This window comes from Oncorhynchus mykiss, chromosome 7 (genome assembly GCF_013265735.2).
Source record: "Oncorhynchus mykiss isolate Arlee chromosome 7, USDA_OmykA_1.1, whole genome shotgun sequence".
In the NCBI taxonomy this organism is placed as follows: domain Eukaryota; kingdom Metazoa; phylum Chordata; class Actinopteri; order Salmoniformes; family Salmonidae; genus Oncorhynchus; species Oncorhynchus mykiss.
Genome location: NC_048571.1, coordinates 8,023,868 through 8,041,319, shown reverse-complemented (window position 1 = coordinate 8,041,319; position 17,452 = coordinate 8,023,868). Strand labels below are relative to the sequence as shown.

General features: G+C 47.0%; 1 protein-coding gene across 2 annotated transcripts in view; it reads right to left on the bottom strand.

Annotated features, from left to right (window-relative positions):
- LOC110497026 (protein tyrosine phosphatase receptor type N) overlaps positions 1–17,452 on the bottom strand; it is a 42,403-nt gene that overhangs the window by 19,516 nt on the left and 5,435 nt on the right. For both annotated transcript variants that reach the window (XM_036982368.1, XM_036982369.1), the window contains exons 2-6: positions 14,231–14,281; positions 8,443–8,553; positions 8,018–8,123; positions 6,755–6,944; positions 5,367–5,724 (exon numbers count right to left, since the gene is read on the bottom strand). In XM_036982368.1, coding sequence (XP_036838263.1) covers positions 5,367–5,724; positions 6,755–6,944; positions 8,018–8,123; positions 8,443–8,553; positions 14,231–14,281 — 816 coding nt within the window. The remainder of the gene's footprint in view (positions 1–5,366; positions 5,725–6,754; positions 6,945–8,017; positions 8,124–8,442; positions 8,554–14,230; positions 14,282–17,452) is intronic.

Here is a 17,452-nt window from a genome sequence, read left to right as displayed (position 1 = left end):
ACTCCTTTTTTAGCCGACATTTAATCAATGCAGGCAAACTTTTAGCAAACTGTTCATACTAAATCAGTTGTCCCTGTCCCTGCCTGGTGCCAGACCCAACAGTCACAGCTTCAGACTCACCAGCCCTGTCTCCTCATCCCCATAGCCCTGAACCAGCCCTGTCTCCTCATCCCCATAGCCCTGTCTCCCCATCCCCATATCCCTGAACCAGCCCTGTCTCACCATCCCCATACCCCTGAACCAGCCCTGTCTCCCCATCCCCATAGCCCTGTCTCCCCATCCCCATACCCCTGAACCAGCCCTGTCTCACCATCCCCATACCCCTAAACCAGCCCTGTCTCCCCATCCCCATACCCCTGAACCAGCCCTGTCTCCCCATCCCCATACCCCTGAACCAGCCCTGTCTCCCCATCCCCATAGCCCTGTCTCCCCATCCCCATACCCCTGAACCAGCCCTGTCTCCCCATCCCCATACCCCTGAACCAGCCCTGTCTCCTCATCCCCATAGCCCTGAACCAGCCCTGTCTCCTCATCCCCATAGCCCTGAACCAGCCCTGTCTCCTCATCCCCATAGCCCTGAACCAGCCCTGTCTCCTCATCCCCATACCCCTGAACCAGCCCTGTCTCCCCATCCCCATAGCCCTGAACCAGCCCTGTCTCCCCATCCCCACCCCCCTGAACCAGCCCTGTCTCCCCATCCCCACCCCCCTGAACCAGCCCTGTCTCCCCATCCCCATAGCCCTGTCTCCCCACCCCCACCCCCCTGAACCAGCCCCGTCTCCCCATCCCCACCCCCCTGAACCAGCCCTGTCTCCCCATCCCCACCCTCCTGAACCAGCCCTGCCTCCCCATCCCCATAGCCCTGAACCAGTCCTGTCTCCCCATCCCCACCCCCCTGAACCAGCCCCGTCTCCCCATCCCCACCCCCCTGAACCAGCCCTGTCTCCCCATCCCCACCCCCCTGAACCAGCCCCGTCTCCCCATCCCCACCCCCCTGAACCAGCCCCGTCTCCCCATCCCCACCCCCCTGAACCAGCCCCGTCTCCCCATCCCCATAGCTCTGTCTCCCCATCCCCATACCCCTGAACCAGCCCTGTCTCCCCATAGCCCTGAACCAGTCCTGTCTCCCCATCCCCATAGCCCTGAACCAGCCCTGTCTCACCATCCCCATCCCCCTGAACCAGCCCTGTCTCCCCATCCCCATAGCCCTGAACCAGCCCTGTCTCCCCATACCCCTGAACCAGCCCTGTCTCCCCATCCCCACCCCCCTGAACCAGCCCCGTCTCCCCATCCCCACCCCCCTGAACCAGCCCCGTCTCCCCATCCCCACCCCCCTGAACCAGCCCTGCCTCCCCATCCCCATAGCTCTGTCTCCCCATCCCCATACCCCTGAACCAGCCCTGTCTCACCATCCCCAAAGCCCTGAACCAGCCCTGTCTCCCCATCCCCATACCCCTGAACCAGCCCTGTCTCCCCATCCCCATAGCCCTGAACCAGCCCTGTCTCCCCATCCCCATACCCATGAACCAGCCCTGTCTCCTCATCCCCATACGCCTGAACCAGCCCTGTCTCCCCATCCCCATACCCATGAACCAGCCCTGTCTCCTCATCCCCATACGCCTGAACCAGCCCTGTCTCCCCATCCCCATAGCCCTGAACCAGCCCTGTCTCCCCATCCCCATACCCATGAACCAGCCCTGTCTCCTCATCCCCATACCCCTGAACCAGCCCTGTCTCCCCATCCCCATAGCCCTGAACCAGCCCTGTCTCCCCATCCCCATACCCATGAACCAGCCCTGTCTCCTCATCCCCATACCCATGAACCAGCCCTGTCTCCTCATCCCCATACCCCTGAACCAGCCCTGTCTCCTCATCCCCATACCCCTGAACCAACCCTGTCTCCTCATCCCCATACCCCTGAACCAGCCCTGTCTCCCCATCCCCATAGCCCTGAACCAGCCCTGTCTCCCCATCCCCATAGCCCTGAACCAGCCCTGTCTCCCCATCCCCATACCCCTGAACCAGCCCTGTCTCCCCATCCCCATCCCCCTAAACCAGCCCTGTCTCCCCATCCCCATAGCCCTGAACCAGTCCTGTCTCCCCATCCCCATACCCCTGAACCAGCCCTGTCTCCCCATACCCCTGAACCAGCCCTGTCTCCCCATCCCCATACCCCTGAACCAGCCCTGTCTCACCATCCCCAAAGCCCTGAACCAGCCCTGTCTCCCCATCCCCATACCCATGAACCAGCCCTGTCTCCCCATCCCCATACGCCTGAACCAGTCCTGTCTCCTCATCCCCATAGCCCTGAACCAGCCCTACTCCCAACTGAAGGAGGTGAGCAGCATTGTGTTGAATGACATGTCAGTTGGCATAATTGCAGGTACTGAAATGCATTGAGGACAGGAATGTGATTCTCCAGTCAGGAAAAATCTCACTTGACACAGAAGACAGCCAATATCAGAGTGTTATAGAAAGAGACACAGTCTCTTAGAGATGGATGAGAGTCTCTCCTGTCTGAGGCAACACTGATTGCTACGCAAATGGATGTTGCACCTCAATTTAGCAAGAAACACAGCCGCCAGAGGAAAAGGAAGAGACTCCATGATGAGACCTCTGAAGAGGAGACAACTCAGGACAGCGCAGCAACAGTGTTTCGGGACACTGTGTTTTTTTACTGCTATGGACAACATCATAAGTGACTTGAACACGAGGTTCCACACCACTGCAAAACATTGTAGAATAATTTTCTGCTGTTCTGAAAGGTGGTCAGATTAGTGAGGGTAAAGTCCCTTCTGTGTGCCAACCACTGATCACGACGTATTCCAGAGTTCTGACACCTGAGTTTCAACATGAAGACAGACACCTGAACACTGTACAGTATATGCTGCCACTTCCCCCCTAACATGTCCCCTTGGTCTCCTGAACACTGTATATGCTGCCACTTACCCCTCTAACATGTCCCCTTGGTCTCCTGAACACTGTATATGCTGCCACTTTCCCCCCTAACATGTCCCCTTGGTCTCCTGAACACTGTATATGCTGCCACTTCCCCCCTAACATGTCCCCTTGGTCTCCTGACACCTGAACACTGTATATGCTGCCACTTTCCCCCCTAACATGTCCCCTTGGTCTCCTGAACACTGTATATGCTGCCACTTCCCCCCTAACATGTCCCCTTGGTCTCCTGAACACTGTATATGCTGCCACTTTCCCCCCTAACATGTCCCCTTGGTCTCCTGACACCTGAACACTGTATATGCTGACACTGTCCCCCCTAACATGTCCCATTGGTCTCCTGACACCTGAACACTGTATATGCTGCCACTTCCCCCCTAACATGTCCCCTTGGTCTCCTGAACACTGTATATGCTGCCACTTCCCCTCCTAACATGTCCCCTTGGTCTCCTGACACCTGAACACTGTATATGCTGCCACTTCCCCCCTAACATGTCCCCTTGGTCTCCTGAACACTGTATATGCTGCCACTTCCCCTCCTAACATGTCCCCTTGGTCTCCTGACACCTGAACACTGTATATGCTGCCACTTCCCCCCTAACATGTCCCCTTGGTCTCCTGAACACTGTATATGCTGCCACTTCCCCTCCTAACATGTCCCCTTGGTCTCCTGACACCTGAACACTGTATATGCTGCCACTTCCCCCCTAACATGTCCCCTTGGTCTCCTGACACCTGAACACTGCATATGCTGACACTGTCCCCCCTAACATGTCCCCTTGGTCTCCTGACACCTGAACACTGTATATGCTGCCACTTTCCCCTCTAACATGTCCCCTTGGTCTCCTGAACACTGTATATGCTGCCACTTTCCCTCCTAACTTGTCCCCTTGGTCACTTGAACACTGTATATGCTGCCACTTCCCCCCATAACATGTCCCCTTGGTCTCCTGAACACTGTATATGCTGCCACTTTCCCTCCTAACTTGTCCCCTTGGTCTCCTGAACACTGTATATGCTGCCACTTTCCCTCCTAACTTGTCCCCTTGGTCTCTTGAACACTGTATATGCTGCCACTTCCCCCCATAACATGTCCCCTTGGTCTCCTGAACACTGTATATGCTGACACTTTCCCTCCTAATTTGTCCCCTTGGTCTCCTGAACACAATTTGTAAGATGCAGCTTGTAAAGCATTTTTGGAGACGTGGGCATTGCTTTACGTATATTTCTGGTGGCAAGAGAGCTTTCAGTAAGCTAAAACTGATAAACAACTATTTGAGGTCCACTATGTCCCAGGACAGGCTTTGCAGTCTTGCCATGCTGTCCATTGAAAGTCAGTTAGCTAGAAAGCTGGACTTCAAAGACTTGATCAGTGACTTTGCTAGCAAGAAGGCCTGGCGCTGGGCTCTTGGTGGGTAAGGCTGAGCAAGGGCCAGTGATAACTGTTAAATGACATGGCTATGGATATTGGATCACTACACATATGACGCCCACAGGCTGAGAACAAGACTGAGAACAGACTGAGACCAAGATCTAAATGTAAGGGCTGGATTGCCATAAAATGTGTTGAGTACAATCAAGACCCCAAGTGGAATAAACCTATTGATTTGGTGACCTCTTGACCTTTCCTCTAGCGCCACCATCAGGCCTTTCCATTTCATTCCCATTTCTACTTTTACAGCTGCTTATGTTCTAGTTGGTATGTATACTTAGTTCAAAAATCTGCTGCTGATTTTATTTGTTATATCATTCTATAGATGTTAATGTTAATTTATTTTAATTGAAGAGGTTAATGTATATTTAAGTTATATTTATTTTAAGTTATTCATTAATGTTAAGAGAATTTTCCATTGAAGAATTTTCCAATTCAAATTACATTTAGACTGTAAAAGACGTTTTTATAGAGGGGATCAGTCCTGCATCGAATAGTGAATTCCACTGTATTCAGAATGTTGCATGCATGTCTGCACAGTGTTATATTTTCACAGCTCACTGTCAGTAAATATTGGACTACAAGAGAGTTGCAGGCCTGCAAAGCTAGAGTTATTTAAAGCTTTGAATGGGTCGATTGGGTTCTGGAGGTGTGTGGTTACAGCAATTGTGCAGGGTTGGTGTGGCCTGTGGTGGGGAGGCCCAATGTGATATATTATCATGTGACCCACCCACCCACCCACCCACCCACCGGAGGCTGCTGAAGAGAGAACTGTTCATAATAATGGCTGGAACAGAGTGAATGGAATGGCATCAGACATGGAAACCATGGAAACCATGCATTTGATGTATCTTTGATACTATTCCATTGATTCCGCTCCAGTCACACTGACTGCCACACACTGACTGCCACACACTGACTGCCACACACTGACTGCCACACACTGACTGCCACACACTGACTGCCACACACTCACCATCCAATCCAGCCAGCGATCCGTAGTCCTTCTGAGCGTTGCTCTGCGTCTGATCCAGCTGCTGCTGCTGCTTGCGGACCTCCACGTCCTGCTGGGAAACGTAGTCCTCTGCGTAGTCCAGAGGGAAGTCCAGGTCCTGGTACAAGGGAGAGGTAGAGATCGGTGTTGCTGCCCCACGGTGGCGGGAGGCCGGCTGGGCGGGGGAGGAGAGGTACAGGGAGACCAGGTCCTGGAGCACCTGGCGGTCTCGGTCCTGGGGGCGGGACCCTTTACCCCCGGCGTGAGAAGAAGGGCGGGGGAAACCACCACCCTCCAGAGAGTTAAGAGAGCGCTCCTCGTCGTCCTGGTAACCATACTGCTGCTTAATAAACCCATAAACAGACACAGAGATGCCCTCTGGGAAAAGGAATTGATACAATCTCCTGTATTTATTATGGATCCCCATTAACTTCCCGGGGTCCAGCAGAATGAAGGCAGTTTATACAATTTTAAAAACATTACAATACATTGACAGATCACAACCCACTGTGTGCCCTCTGGCCCCTACTCTACAACTACAATACAGTACTAAATCCATGTGAACATGTGTGTATAGTGCTTATGTTATCATATGTGTATGCATGTGTCTGTGTCTATGTGTGTGTTGCTTCACAGTCCCTGCTGTTCCATAAGGTGTATTTTTACCTGTTTTTAAAATCTAACTTTACTGTTTGCATCAGTTACCTGATGTGGAATAGAGTTCCATGGCTCTATGCATTTTTATTTATTTTTTAATTCAAATGTGACCTTTATTTAACGAGGCAAGTCAGTTAAGAACAAATTCTTATTTACAATGACAGCCTACCGGGGAACAGTGGGTTAACTGCCTTGTTCAGGGGCAGAATGACAGATTTTTACCTTGTCAGCTCTAGGATTCAACCCAGAAACCTTTCGGTTACTGGCCCAACTTTCTAATCACCAGGCTACCTGCCGCCCCATGTAGTTCTGTGCACCTCCCATAGTCTGTTCTGGACTTGGGGACTGTGAAGAGACCTCGTGGCATGTCTTGTGGGGTATTATATGGTATTTATCTACAGTGTATTTATATCATACGACTCAGTTATATAGTATCTATGTACTGTATATACATTCTTACACACATGAACTGTATGTGGTAATAGTAGTTGTGTGTATGAATGTATATACAGTAGATAGATACCATATAACCATGAGTCGTATGATATAAATACACTGTAGATGTGTGTGTGTGTGTATATATGTGTGTGTGTGTGTGTGTGTGTATGTATATATGTGTGTGTGTGTGTATATGTGTGTGTGTGTGTGTGTATATATATGTGTGTGTGTGTATATATGTGTGTGTGTATGTGTGTGTGTGTGTCCATTCCCACCTGGCGGTAGGTGTAAGGGTCCAGAGTTTGCATGTGGAGGGACTGGGAGGCCTTGGGGGGATCCACGATCATGTAGTCCAGGTAACTCTGCATCAGGTCTGGGTTGGGATCGTCCCCTTGAGCCTTGGTCCTGGAGCTGGGAGGATACTGCATCTTGGAAAGATGGGCATTCTGCACAGGTTCTGAGGACCTGAGAAATACAGTATGAATGGAGCATATCAGAATAAGGCCAACCCATTAGCACTTGCAGACCCTCATAGGGAACATAGCTTCCCTCACTCACAAGAACTCAACTTCCAAGTCATCCTCCACCTGTCTAAAAATGGCTTCCATCTAATGCAGGAGTATTTGACCACAGTCCTCTGAGGATGGCTTCCCTCTACTGCAGGAGTATTTGACCACAGTCCTCTGATGATGGCTTCCCTCTACTGCAGGAGTATTTGACCACAGTCCTCTGAGGATGGCTTCCCTCTACTGCAGGAGTATTTGACCACAGTCCTCTGATGATGGCTTCCCTCTACTGCAGGAGTATTTGACCACAGTCCTCTGAGGATGGCTTCCCTCTACTGCAGGAGTATTTGACCACAGTCCTCTGATGATGGCTTCCCTCTACTGCAGGAGTATTTGACCACAGTCCTCTGAGGATGGCTTCCCTCTACTGCAGGAGTATTTGACCACAGTCCTCTGATGATGGCTTCCCTCTACTGCAGGAGTATTTGACCACAGTCCTCTGAGGATGGCTTCCCTCTACTGCAGGAGTATTTGACCACAGTCCTCTGAGGGCCACTTTCTCTAACAACATTTGAGTGTGACTTAGTCTACTTGTGCTCTATGTCAGACGCTCAGTGACAGTGACTGACTGTCTGCTTAGGACACTCATCAATGGGACCTCAATGGAAATAAGTATCTGAATGAATTGTGTTATTCCAACCACGTTTAAAAATATATACATGTACTGTGTGTATACGTTTTTAACTGACAAATAAAACCAACCAATTAATCAACTACCAGTGGAAGAGAGAGACGCAGAGGCTGTGGCCTGTTCCTCGTGGACTGGATTTTAAACATCTCTTCTCTAAACTCAAAGATCTGGTTCTGGGGCTTTCTAAAGGTCTCTTCCTAATCTCATAACCTTTCCTGGCTGCTATTACAAAACAATTCCCCCATTGAGTCACAGACCTTCCTGTGGAAATCTGCAGACAAATAGAACAGATGTAATTATAGATCTGCTTTTAATTATAGTCAACAGAGCAGGAGACTCACTGAGACGAGGGGTTGTCATGACGTCCAGACAGGGGGCGGGTCAGTGAAACACGGCTCAGCTCCTTGCGAATGACGTACTGGGTGATGTCATCCTGCCAGGACAATCCTGCACAGCCAAAGGCCGATACAGATGTCAATCACAGTAGTCATAGATGTAACCTGGTAACTTGAGGAGTGTGACCTTATAGAGCCCTCAGCCCTGTTGCCGTGGTAGCAGATGAGACCTGATTATCTGTTCATGATCTTTACCATCACTAAGGTAACAGTTCACTTTTACAACCACACTCTGAACCTAACAACCTTTGTGGGAATGGGTTAGTGAGTATGCATGGAGTACGGATATGTCTATATGTGGCTGTGTGTGTGTGTGTGTGTGTGTGTGTGTGTGTGTGTGTGTGTGTACATGTGTGTGTAACTTTAATTACCTTGCATCATCAGTTCCTTGAGCACCTCCTGTAGTCTGTGCAGCACAGGCACTGACACCTCATACAGAACCATCTCCTGCTGGGGCAGCAGACATTGGCCAAACAGTCCATCTACAGAATATAGAGAAAACAGCAGAACACATCAGAACACATCAGAACCCTCTCCTGCTGGGGCAGCAGAGACTGGCCAAACAGCCAACCTACAGAATATAGAGAAAACAGCAGAACACATCAGAACCCTCTCCTGCTGGGGCAGCAGAGACTGGCCAAACAGCCAACCTACAGAATATAGAGAACACAGCAGAACACATCAGAACCCTCTCCTGCTGGGGGCAGCAGACACATCTACAAAGCACAGAGAACACACACACGCATGCATATAAACACATATGCACGCGCACACAACTATGGTGATGTACTATGGTGATGTACTATGGAGATGTACTATGGAGATGTACTATGGTGATGTACTATGGAGATGTACTATGGAGATGTACTATGGAGATGTACTATGGTGATGTACTATGGTGATGTACTATGGTGATGTACTATGGAGATGTACTATGGAGATGTACTATGGTGATGTACTATGGAGATGTACTATGGAGATGTACTATGGTGATGTACTATGGAGATGTACTATGGTGATGTACTATGGTGATGTACTATGGTGATGTACTATGGAGATGTACTATGGAGATGTACTATGGAGATGTACTATGGTGATGTACTATGGTGATGTACTATGGTGATGTACTATGGAGATGTACTATGGAGATGTACTATGGTGATGTACTATGGAGATGTACTATGGAGATGTACTATGGTGATGTACTATGGAGATGTACTATGGTGATGTACTATGGAGATGTACTATGGAGATGTACTATGGTGATGTACTATGGTGATGTGCTATGGAGATGTACTATGGTGATGTACTATGGAGATGTACTATGGTGATGTACTATGGTGATGTACTATGGTGATGTACTATGGAGATGTACTATGGAGATGTACTATGGTGATGTACTATGGTGATGTGCTATGGAGATGTACTATGGTGATGTACTATGGAGATGTACTATGGTGATGTACTATGGTGATGTACTATGGTGATGTACTATGGAGATGTACTATGGAGATGTACTATGGAGATGTACTATGGTGATGTACTATGGAGATGTACTATGGTGATGTACTATGGAGATGTACTATGGAGATGTACTATGGTGATGTACTATGGTGATGTACTATGGAGATGTACTATGGAGATGTACTATGGTGATGTACTATGGAGATGTACTATGGAGATGTACTATGGTGATGTACTATGGTGATGTACTATGGAGATGTACTATGGTGATGTACTATGGAGATGTACTATGGTGATGTACTATGGTGATGTACTATGGTGATGTACTATGGTGATGTGCTATGGAGATGTACTATGGAGATGTACTATGGTGATGTACTATGGTGATGTACTATGGTGATGTACTATGGTGATGTACTATGGTGATGTGCTATGGAGATGTACTATGGTGATGTGCTATGGTGATGTACTATGGTGATGTACTATGGTGATGTACTATGGTGATGTACTATGGTGATGTACTATGGTGATGTACTATGGTGATGTACTATGGTGATGTACTATGGAGATGTACTATGGAGATGTACTATGGAGATGTACTATGGTGATGTACTATGGAGATGTACTATGGAGATGTACTATGGAGATGTACTATGGTGATGTACTATGGTGATGTACTATGGTGATGTACTATGGTGATGTACTATGGTGATGTACTATGGAGATGTACTATGGTGATGTACTATGGTGATGTACTATGGTGATGTACTATGGAGATGTACTATGGAGATGTACTATGGAGATGTACTATGGAGATGTACTATGGAGATGTACTATGGTGATGTACTATGGAGATGTACTATGGTGATGTACTATGGTGATGTACTATGGTGATGTACTATGGTGATGTACTATGGAGATGTACTATGGTGATGTTTGCGTGTTTGTAGATGTGCGAGTGGGTCTCGATGAGTCATCGCCCAGCTCTATTCTCTCTCTCACCCATTCTCTCTCTCTAACATACACATGGGGGAGAGACACTGCCGTCACCCGGGTGATGTCACTGTTGCCATGGAAACGGTGGGAAAGAGACGTGATTGGTTAAGAGCAGGTTGACGGAGAGAGGCCGTATGTTTACACACTGATGCTCAGAGTGTGCCTCATCGTACATGAAGGCACACACGCTCACACACACTTGCAAACACATTTGCACACATGCAGTTCTGTAGACAAAAATCAGGAAACACATGACAACTGCCATTGAGTTAATTGAGTATGAATAATGTAGTATTTCCAATGAGACAGTAGACAGCAGAACACCTGCCCATCACAACCGTCAAACTGGTTAACGTCATTATATGCAGGAAGTCCCAAATGTCACCCTATTCCCTATATAGTGCACTACTTCTGCCCAGGGTCCATAGAATAGGGTGCCATTTGGGATGCACACTGGAACTGGGGAGCGAATACCATTTTAAAGACAGGATGTGACTGGTTACAGATTAAACAACAGATTCCAAGAGACAAGGTGGGTGAGACAAGGTCGTTGAAACAAGGGGGGATGAAACAAGGGGGGATGAGACAAGGGGGGATGAAACAAGGGGGATGAGACAAGAGGGGTGAAATAAGGGGGGAAGAAGGTGGGTGAAACAAGGTGGGATGAGACAAGAGGGGTGAAATAAGGGGGGAAGAAGGGGGGTGGAACAAGGTGGGATGAGACAAGGGGGGTGGAACAAGGTGGGATGAGACAAGGGGGGTGGGACAAGGGGGGTGGAACAAGGAGGGATGAGACAAGGGGGGATGAGACAAGAGGGGTGAAATAAGGGGGTGGAAACAAGGGAGATGAGACAAGGGGGGAAGAAGGTGGGTGAAACAAGGAGGGATGAGACAAGGGGGGTGGAACAAGGTGGGATGAGACAAGGTGGGTGGGACAAGGGGGGTGGGACAAGGGGGGTGGGACAAGGTCGGATGAGACAAGGGGGGTGGAACAAGGTGGGATGAGACAAGGGGGGTGGAACAAGGTGGGATGAGACAAGGGGGGTGGAACAAGGTGGGATGAGACAAGGGGGGAAGAAGGTGGGTGAAACAAGGAGGGATGAGACAAGGGGGGTGGAACAAGGTGGGATGAGACAAGGGGGATGAGACAAGGTGGGATGAGACAAGGGGGGTGGAACAAGGTGGGATGAGACAAGGGGGGTGAAACAAGGTGGGATGAAACAAGGGGGATGGAACAAGGTGGGATGAGACAAGGGGGGTGGGACAAGGGGGGTGGAACAAGGTGGGATGAGACAAGGGGGGTGGAACAAGGTGGGATGAGACAAGGGGGGTGGAACAAGGTGGGATGAGACAAGGGGGGTGGAACAAGGTGGGATGAGACAAGGGGGGTGGAACAAGGAGGGATGAGACAAGGTGGGATGAGACAAGGGGGGTGAATGAAGGAGGGAAGACATAACGGACGAGGGGGGAAGGAAAGAGATACAGGGTGTGTGCTGTAGGTTTTACACTTAGCGGACTGTTTGTTTTAATACAGGGTGTCAAACTCTAGTCCTCCAACGCAGAGAGGAAGAGGCGAAGAGAGAGGGTTTACTCCACCTAAAGTCTGTCCAAGAAAATAAAACCAGGAAGTGAGGAATTTTTGTGTGGAGATCAATGAGAGTGTCGAATTTGGTCAACAACCTTTTTTATTGCTAATTTGCTACGTGAGGCTTATTCGATCGAATAGAGGTTTCGTAATGGTTAGGTTGTTATGAATGAACTGACATAAGTGGACGCATGTAGCATTTTGGCAATTTGATATGGAGTTTTGCCTGTTGTTCACAAGGGTATCTGTCCTCTGATTGGCTAGAATAGTGCCACCTTACACAAATGACTGATGATTGGCTGAGAGAAATTGATGATAAAATGATTGTGGGGGCTGTCTTGTTGGACTTCAGTGCAGCTTTTGACATTATTGTGTTATGGCTTTACACCCCCTGCTATAATGTGGTTAAAGAGTTACTTGTCTAACATAACACGGAGGGTGTTCTTTAATGGAAGCCTATCAAATATAATCTAGTTATAAATCAGGAATTCCCCAGGGTAGCTGTTTAGGCCCCTTGCTTTTTCCATTTTTACTAATGACATGCCACTGACTTTGAGTAAAGCCAGAGTTTCTATGTATGCGGATGACTCAACACTATACACGTCAGCTACTACAGGGACTGAAATGACTGCAACACTCAACAAAGAGCTGCAGTTAGTTTCAGAGTGTGTGGCAAGGAATAAGTTAGCCCTAAATATTTCTAAAACTAAAAGCATTGTATTTAGAACAAAACCCTCACTGAACCCTAAACCTCAACTAAATATTGTAATAAATAATGTGGAAATTGAGCAAGTTAAGGTGACTAAACTGCTTGGAGAAACACTAGATTGTAAACTGTCATGGTCAAAACATATTGATACAACAGTAGCTAAGATGGGGAGAAGTCTGTCCATAATAAAGCACTGCTCTGCCTTCATAACAACACTATCAACAAGGCAGGTCCTACAGGCCCTAGTTTCTACCTTCATAACAACACTATCAACAAGGCAGGTCCTACAGGCGCTAGTTTTGTCGCACCTTGACTACGGTTCAGTAGTGTGGTCAGGAGCCACAAAAAAGGACTTCAGAAAATTGCAATTGGCTCAGAACAGGGCAGCACAGCTGGCCCTTGGATGCACACAGAGAGCTAACATTAATAATATGCATGTCAATCTCTCCTGGCTGAAAGTGGAGGAGAGATTGACTTCATCACTACTTTTATTTATGAGTGGTATTGACATGTTGATGCACCGAGCTGTCTGTCTAAACTACTGGCACACAGCTCAGACACCCATACATACCCCACAAGACATGCCACAAGAGGTCTCTTCACAGTCCCCAAGTCCAGAACAGACTATGGTAGGCACACAGTACTACATAGATCCATGACTACATGGAATTCTATTCCACATCAAGTAACTGACGCCAGAAGTAAAATTACATTTTAAAAACAGATTAAAAAACAACTTATGGAACAGCAGGGACTGTGAAGCAACACAAACATTAGCACGCATACACATGGAATTAGTATTGTAGATATGTGTTAGTGGTGGAGTAGGGACCTGAGGGCACACAGTGTGTTGTGTAATCTGTGAATGTATTGTAATGTTTTAAAACTGTATAAACTGCCTTCATTTTGCTGGACCCCAGGAAGAGTAGCTGGTGCTTTGGCAGCAGCTAATGGGGATCCATAATAAACACAAATACCTGATCTCGACTCCTCCTGCCTGCCTTCCATCTTTGAGGACATGTATTTCCATTATTAGAGAGGTCACTCGACCATCTTGTCAACATAATAAAAAATCTTTGTCAAGCGTCAAAGTCTCCTCCTTCCTGTTTCCATTTCAACTTATTGATAAATTACTGTTACTGATTGGCTGGAGGCTACACACCTGATTTCCCAGGTCTAGACCACAGACTGATTGGACATTTGTGTAGCCTCCAGCCAATCAGTAACAGCTGAAATGGAAACAGGAAGAGACTTTGGTGCACGAGGACTAAGAATTTGACACCCCTGTCTTATTAAAAGAACTGCCAACACCTCCTGGAGTGTCTGGTGACAGAGAGAGGATTGTATAGTGAGACAACGTGAAGAAGATGGGTTAGATAGAGAGATGGTGTTATGTCATACTGACCATCTGAGCATGGCTGGTCTCTGGGGCAGAGCTTCTTCTCAAACAGACAGCCTGAGAAGCACATGGAGAGGGGGAGGAGAAAGAGAGAGAGAGAGGAAAAGAAAGAGAGAAAGAGGGAGGGGGAAGAACAGAGAGAGATAGAGAGGGAGGAAGAGACAGAGGAGGAAGGGAGAGAGAGAGAGGAAAAGAAAGAGAGAAAGAGGGAGGGGGAAGAACAGAGAGAGATAGAGAGGGAGGAAGAGAGAGAGAGGAAGGGAGAGAGAGAGAGGGAGGGGGAAGAACAGAGAGAGATAGAGAGGGAGGAAGAGACAGAGGAGGAAGGGAGAGAGAGATTTTCTATTATTTCAGATTTTCTGGCAATTGACAATATGTCATGACAATAATGTACCCTTGAATTAAACTGGGGGAGGGAAATGAGAGAGCGAGAGAGAGAGAGAATTTAAGAGCCATTAAATTCTATAACCACCTAAAAAGAAGCGATTCCCAAACTTCCATAACAAAGCCATCACCTACAGATGGATGAACCTGGAGAAGAGTCCCTAAGCAAGCTGAGGACACTAAGCAAGCTGGTCCCGGGGCTCTGTTCACAAACACAAACAAAGCCCCAGGACAGCAACACAATTAGACCCAACCAAATCATGAGAAAACAAAAAGATAATTACTTGACACATAGGAAAGAATTAACAAAAGAAAACAGAGCAAACTAGAATGCTATTTGGCCCTAACAGAGAATACACAGTGGCAGAATACCTGACCACTGTGACCGACTATTGAGAAAGGTCGCTGTAGGCAGACCTGGCACTCAAAAGAAGACTATGTGCACACTGCCCCACAAAATGAGGTGGAAACTGCGCTGCACTTCCTAACCTCCTGCTAAATGTATGACCATAGTAGAGACACACACAGGGCATTAGGAAATTATTGACCCTTTGACTTGTTCCACATTTTGTTAGATTACAGCCTTATTCTAAATTGGATTAAATAAAGCATTTTCCTCATCAATCTACACACAATACCCCATAATGACATCACAATACCCCATAATGACATCACAATACCCCATAATGACATCACAATACCCCATAATGACATCACAATACCCCATAATGACACAGCAAAAATAGGTTTTTAGACATTTTTGCAAATGCATTAAAGATTTTAAAAAACATAAATACCTAATTTAAATAAGTATTCAGACCCTTTGCTATGTTTCCATTGATCATCCTTGAGATGTTTCTACAACTTGATTGGAATCCACCTGTGCTAAACTTAATTGATTGGACATGATTTGGAAAGGCACACACCTGTCTATATAGGGTCCAACAGTTGACAGTACATGTCAGAGCAAAAACCAAACCATGAGGTCAAAGGAATTGCCCGTAGAGCTCTGAGACAGGATTGTGTCGAGGCACAGATCTGGGGAAGGGTACCAAACTATTTCTGCAGCATTGAAGGTCCCCAAGAACACAGTGGACTCCATATTTCTTAAATGGCAGAAGTTTGGAACAACCAAGACTCTTCTTAGAGCTGGCTGCCCGGCGAAACTGAACAATCGGGGGAGAAGTGCCTTGGTCAGGAAGGTGACTAAGAACCCGATGGTCACTCTGATAGAGCTCCAGAGTTCCTCTGTGGAGATGGGAGAACCTTCCAGAAGGACAACCATCTCTGCAGCACTCCACCAATCAGGCATTTATGCCAAAAGGCACCTAAAGTACTCTCAGACCATGAGAAAACAGATTATCTGGTCTGGTGAAAGCAAAATTGAACTATTTGGCCTGAATGCCAAGCGTCACGTCTGGAGGAAACCTGGCACCATCCCTATGGTAATGCGTTGTGTTGGCAGCATCATGCTGTGGGGATGTTTTTCAACGGCAGGGACTGGGAGACTAGTCAGGATTGAGGGAAAGACGAACAGAGCAATGTACAGAGAGATCCCTAATGAAAACCTGCTCCAGAGTGCTCAGGACCTCAGACTGGGGTGAAGGTTCCCCTTCCAACAGGACAACGACCCTAAGCACACAGCCAAGACAATGCAAGGGTGTCTTCGGGACAAGTCTCTGAATGGACTTGAGTGGCCCAGCCAGAGGCCGGACTTGAAACCTATCGAACACCTCCCAAGAGACCTGAAAATAGCTGTGTAGCGACGCTCCCCATCCAACCTGACAGAGCTTGAGACGATATGCAGAGAAGAATGGGAGAAACTCTCCAAATACAAGCTTGTAGCGTCATATCCAAGAAGACTTGAGGCTGTAATCGGCGTCAAAGGTGCTTCAACAAAGTAGTGAGTAAAGGGTCTGAATACTTATGCAAATGTGATATTTCAGTTGTTTATTTTTATACATTTGCAAAAAATTCTACAAACCTGTTTTTGCTTTGTCATTATGGGGTATTGTGTGTAGATTGATGAGGGGGGATTTAACACACACACACACATACATACATACATACATACATACATACATACATACATACATACATACATACATACATACATACATACATACATACATACATACATACATACATACATACATACATACATACATACATACATACATACATACATACATACATACATACATACATACATACATACATACATACATACATACATACATACATACATACATACATACATACATACATACATACATACATACATACATACATACATACATACATACATACATACATACATACATACATACATACATACATACATACATATATATATATATATATATACACACTAGAATAAGGCTGAACGTCACAACATATGGAAAAGGTTTGTGGTCTGAAGACTTTCCGAATGCTCTGTATATTCCTCAGATTACACAGACCCACCAAGAATCCACATTCTGATAAACTCCCATATCTACTGGGTGAAATACTACAGTGTGCCATCACATCACAGCAGCAGTGTTTGTGACTTGAAGACTGAAGACTTTCTGAATGCTCTGTATATTCCTCAGATAACACAGACCCACCAAGAATCTGAAAACAAATCCACATTCTGATAAACTCCCATATCTACTGGGTGAAATACCACCGTGTGACATCACATCACAGCAGCAGTGTTTGTGACTTGTTGCCACAAGAACAGGGCAACCAGTGAAGAACAAACACAATTGTAAATACAACCCATATTTATGTTTATTTATTTTCCCTTGTATACTTTAACAATGTGCACATCATTACTAAACTGTATAAAGCCATAAAATG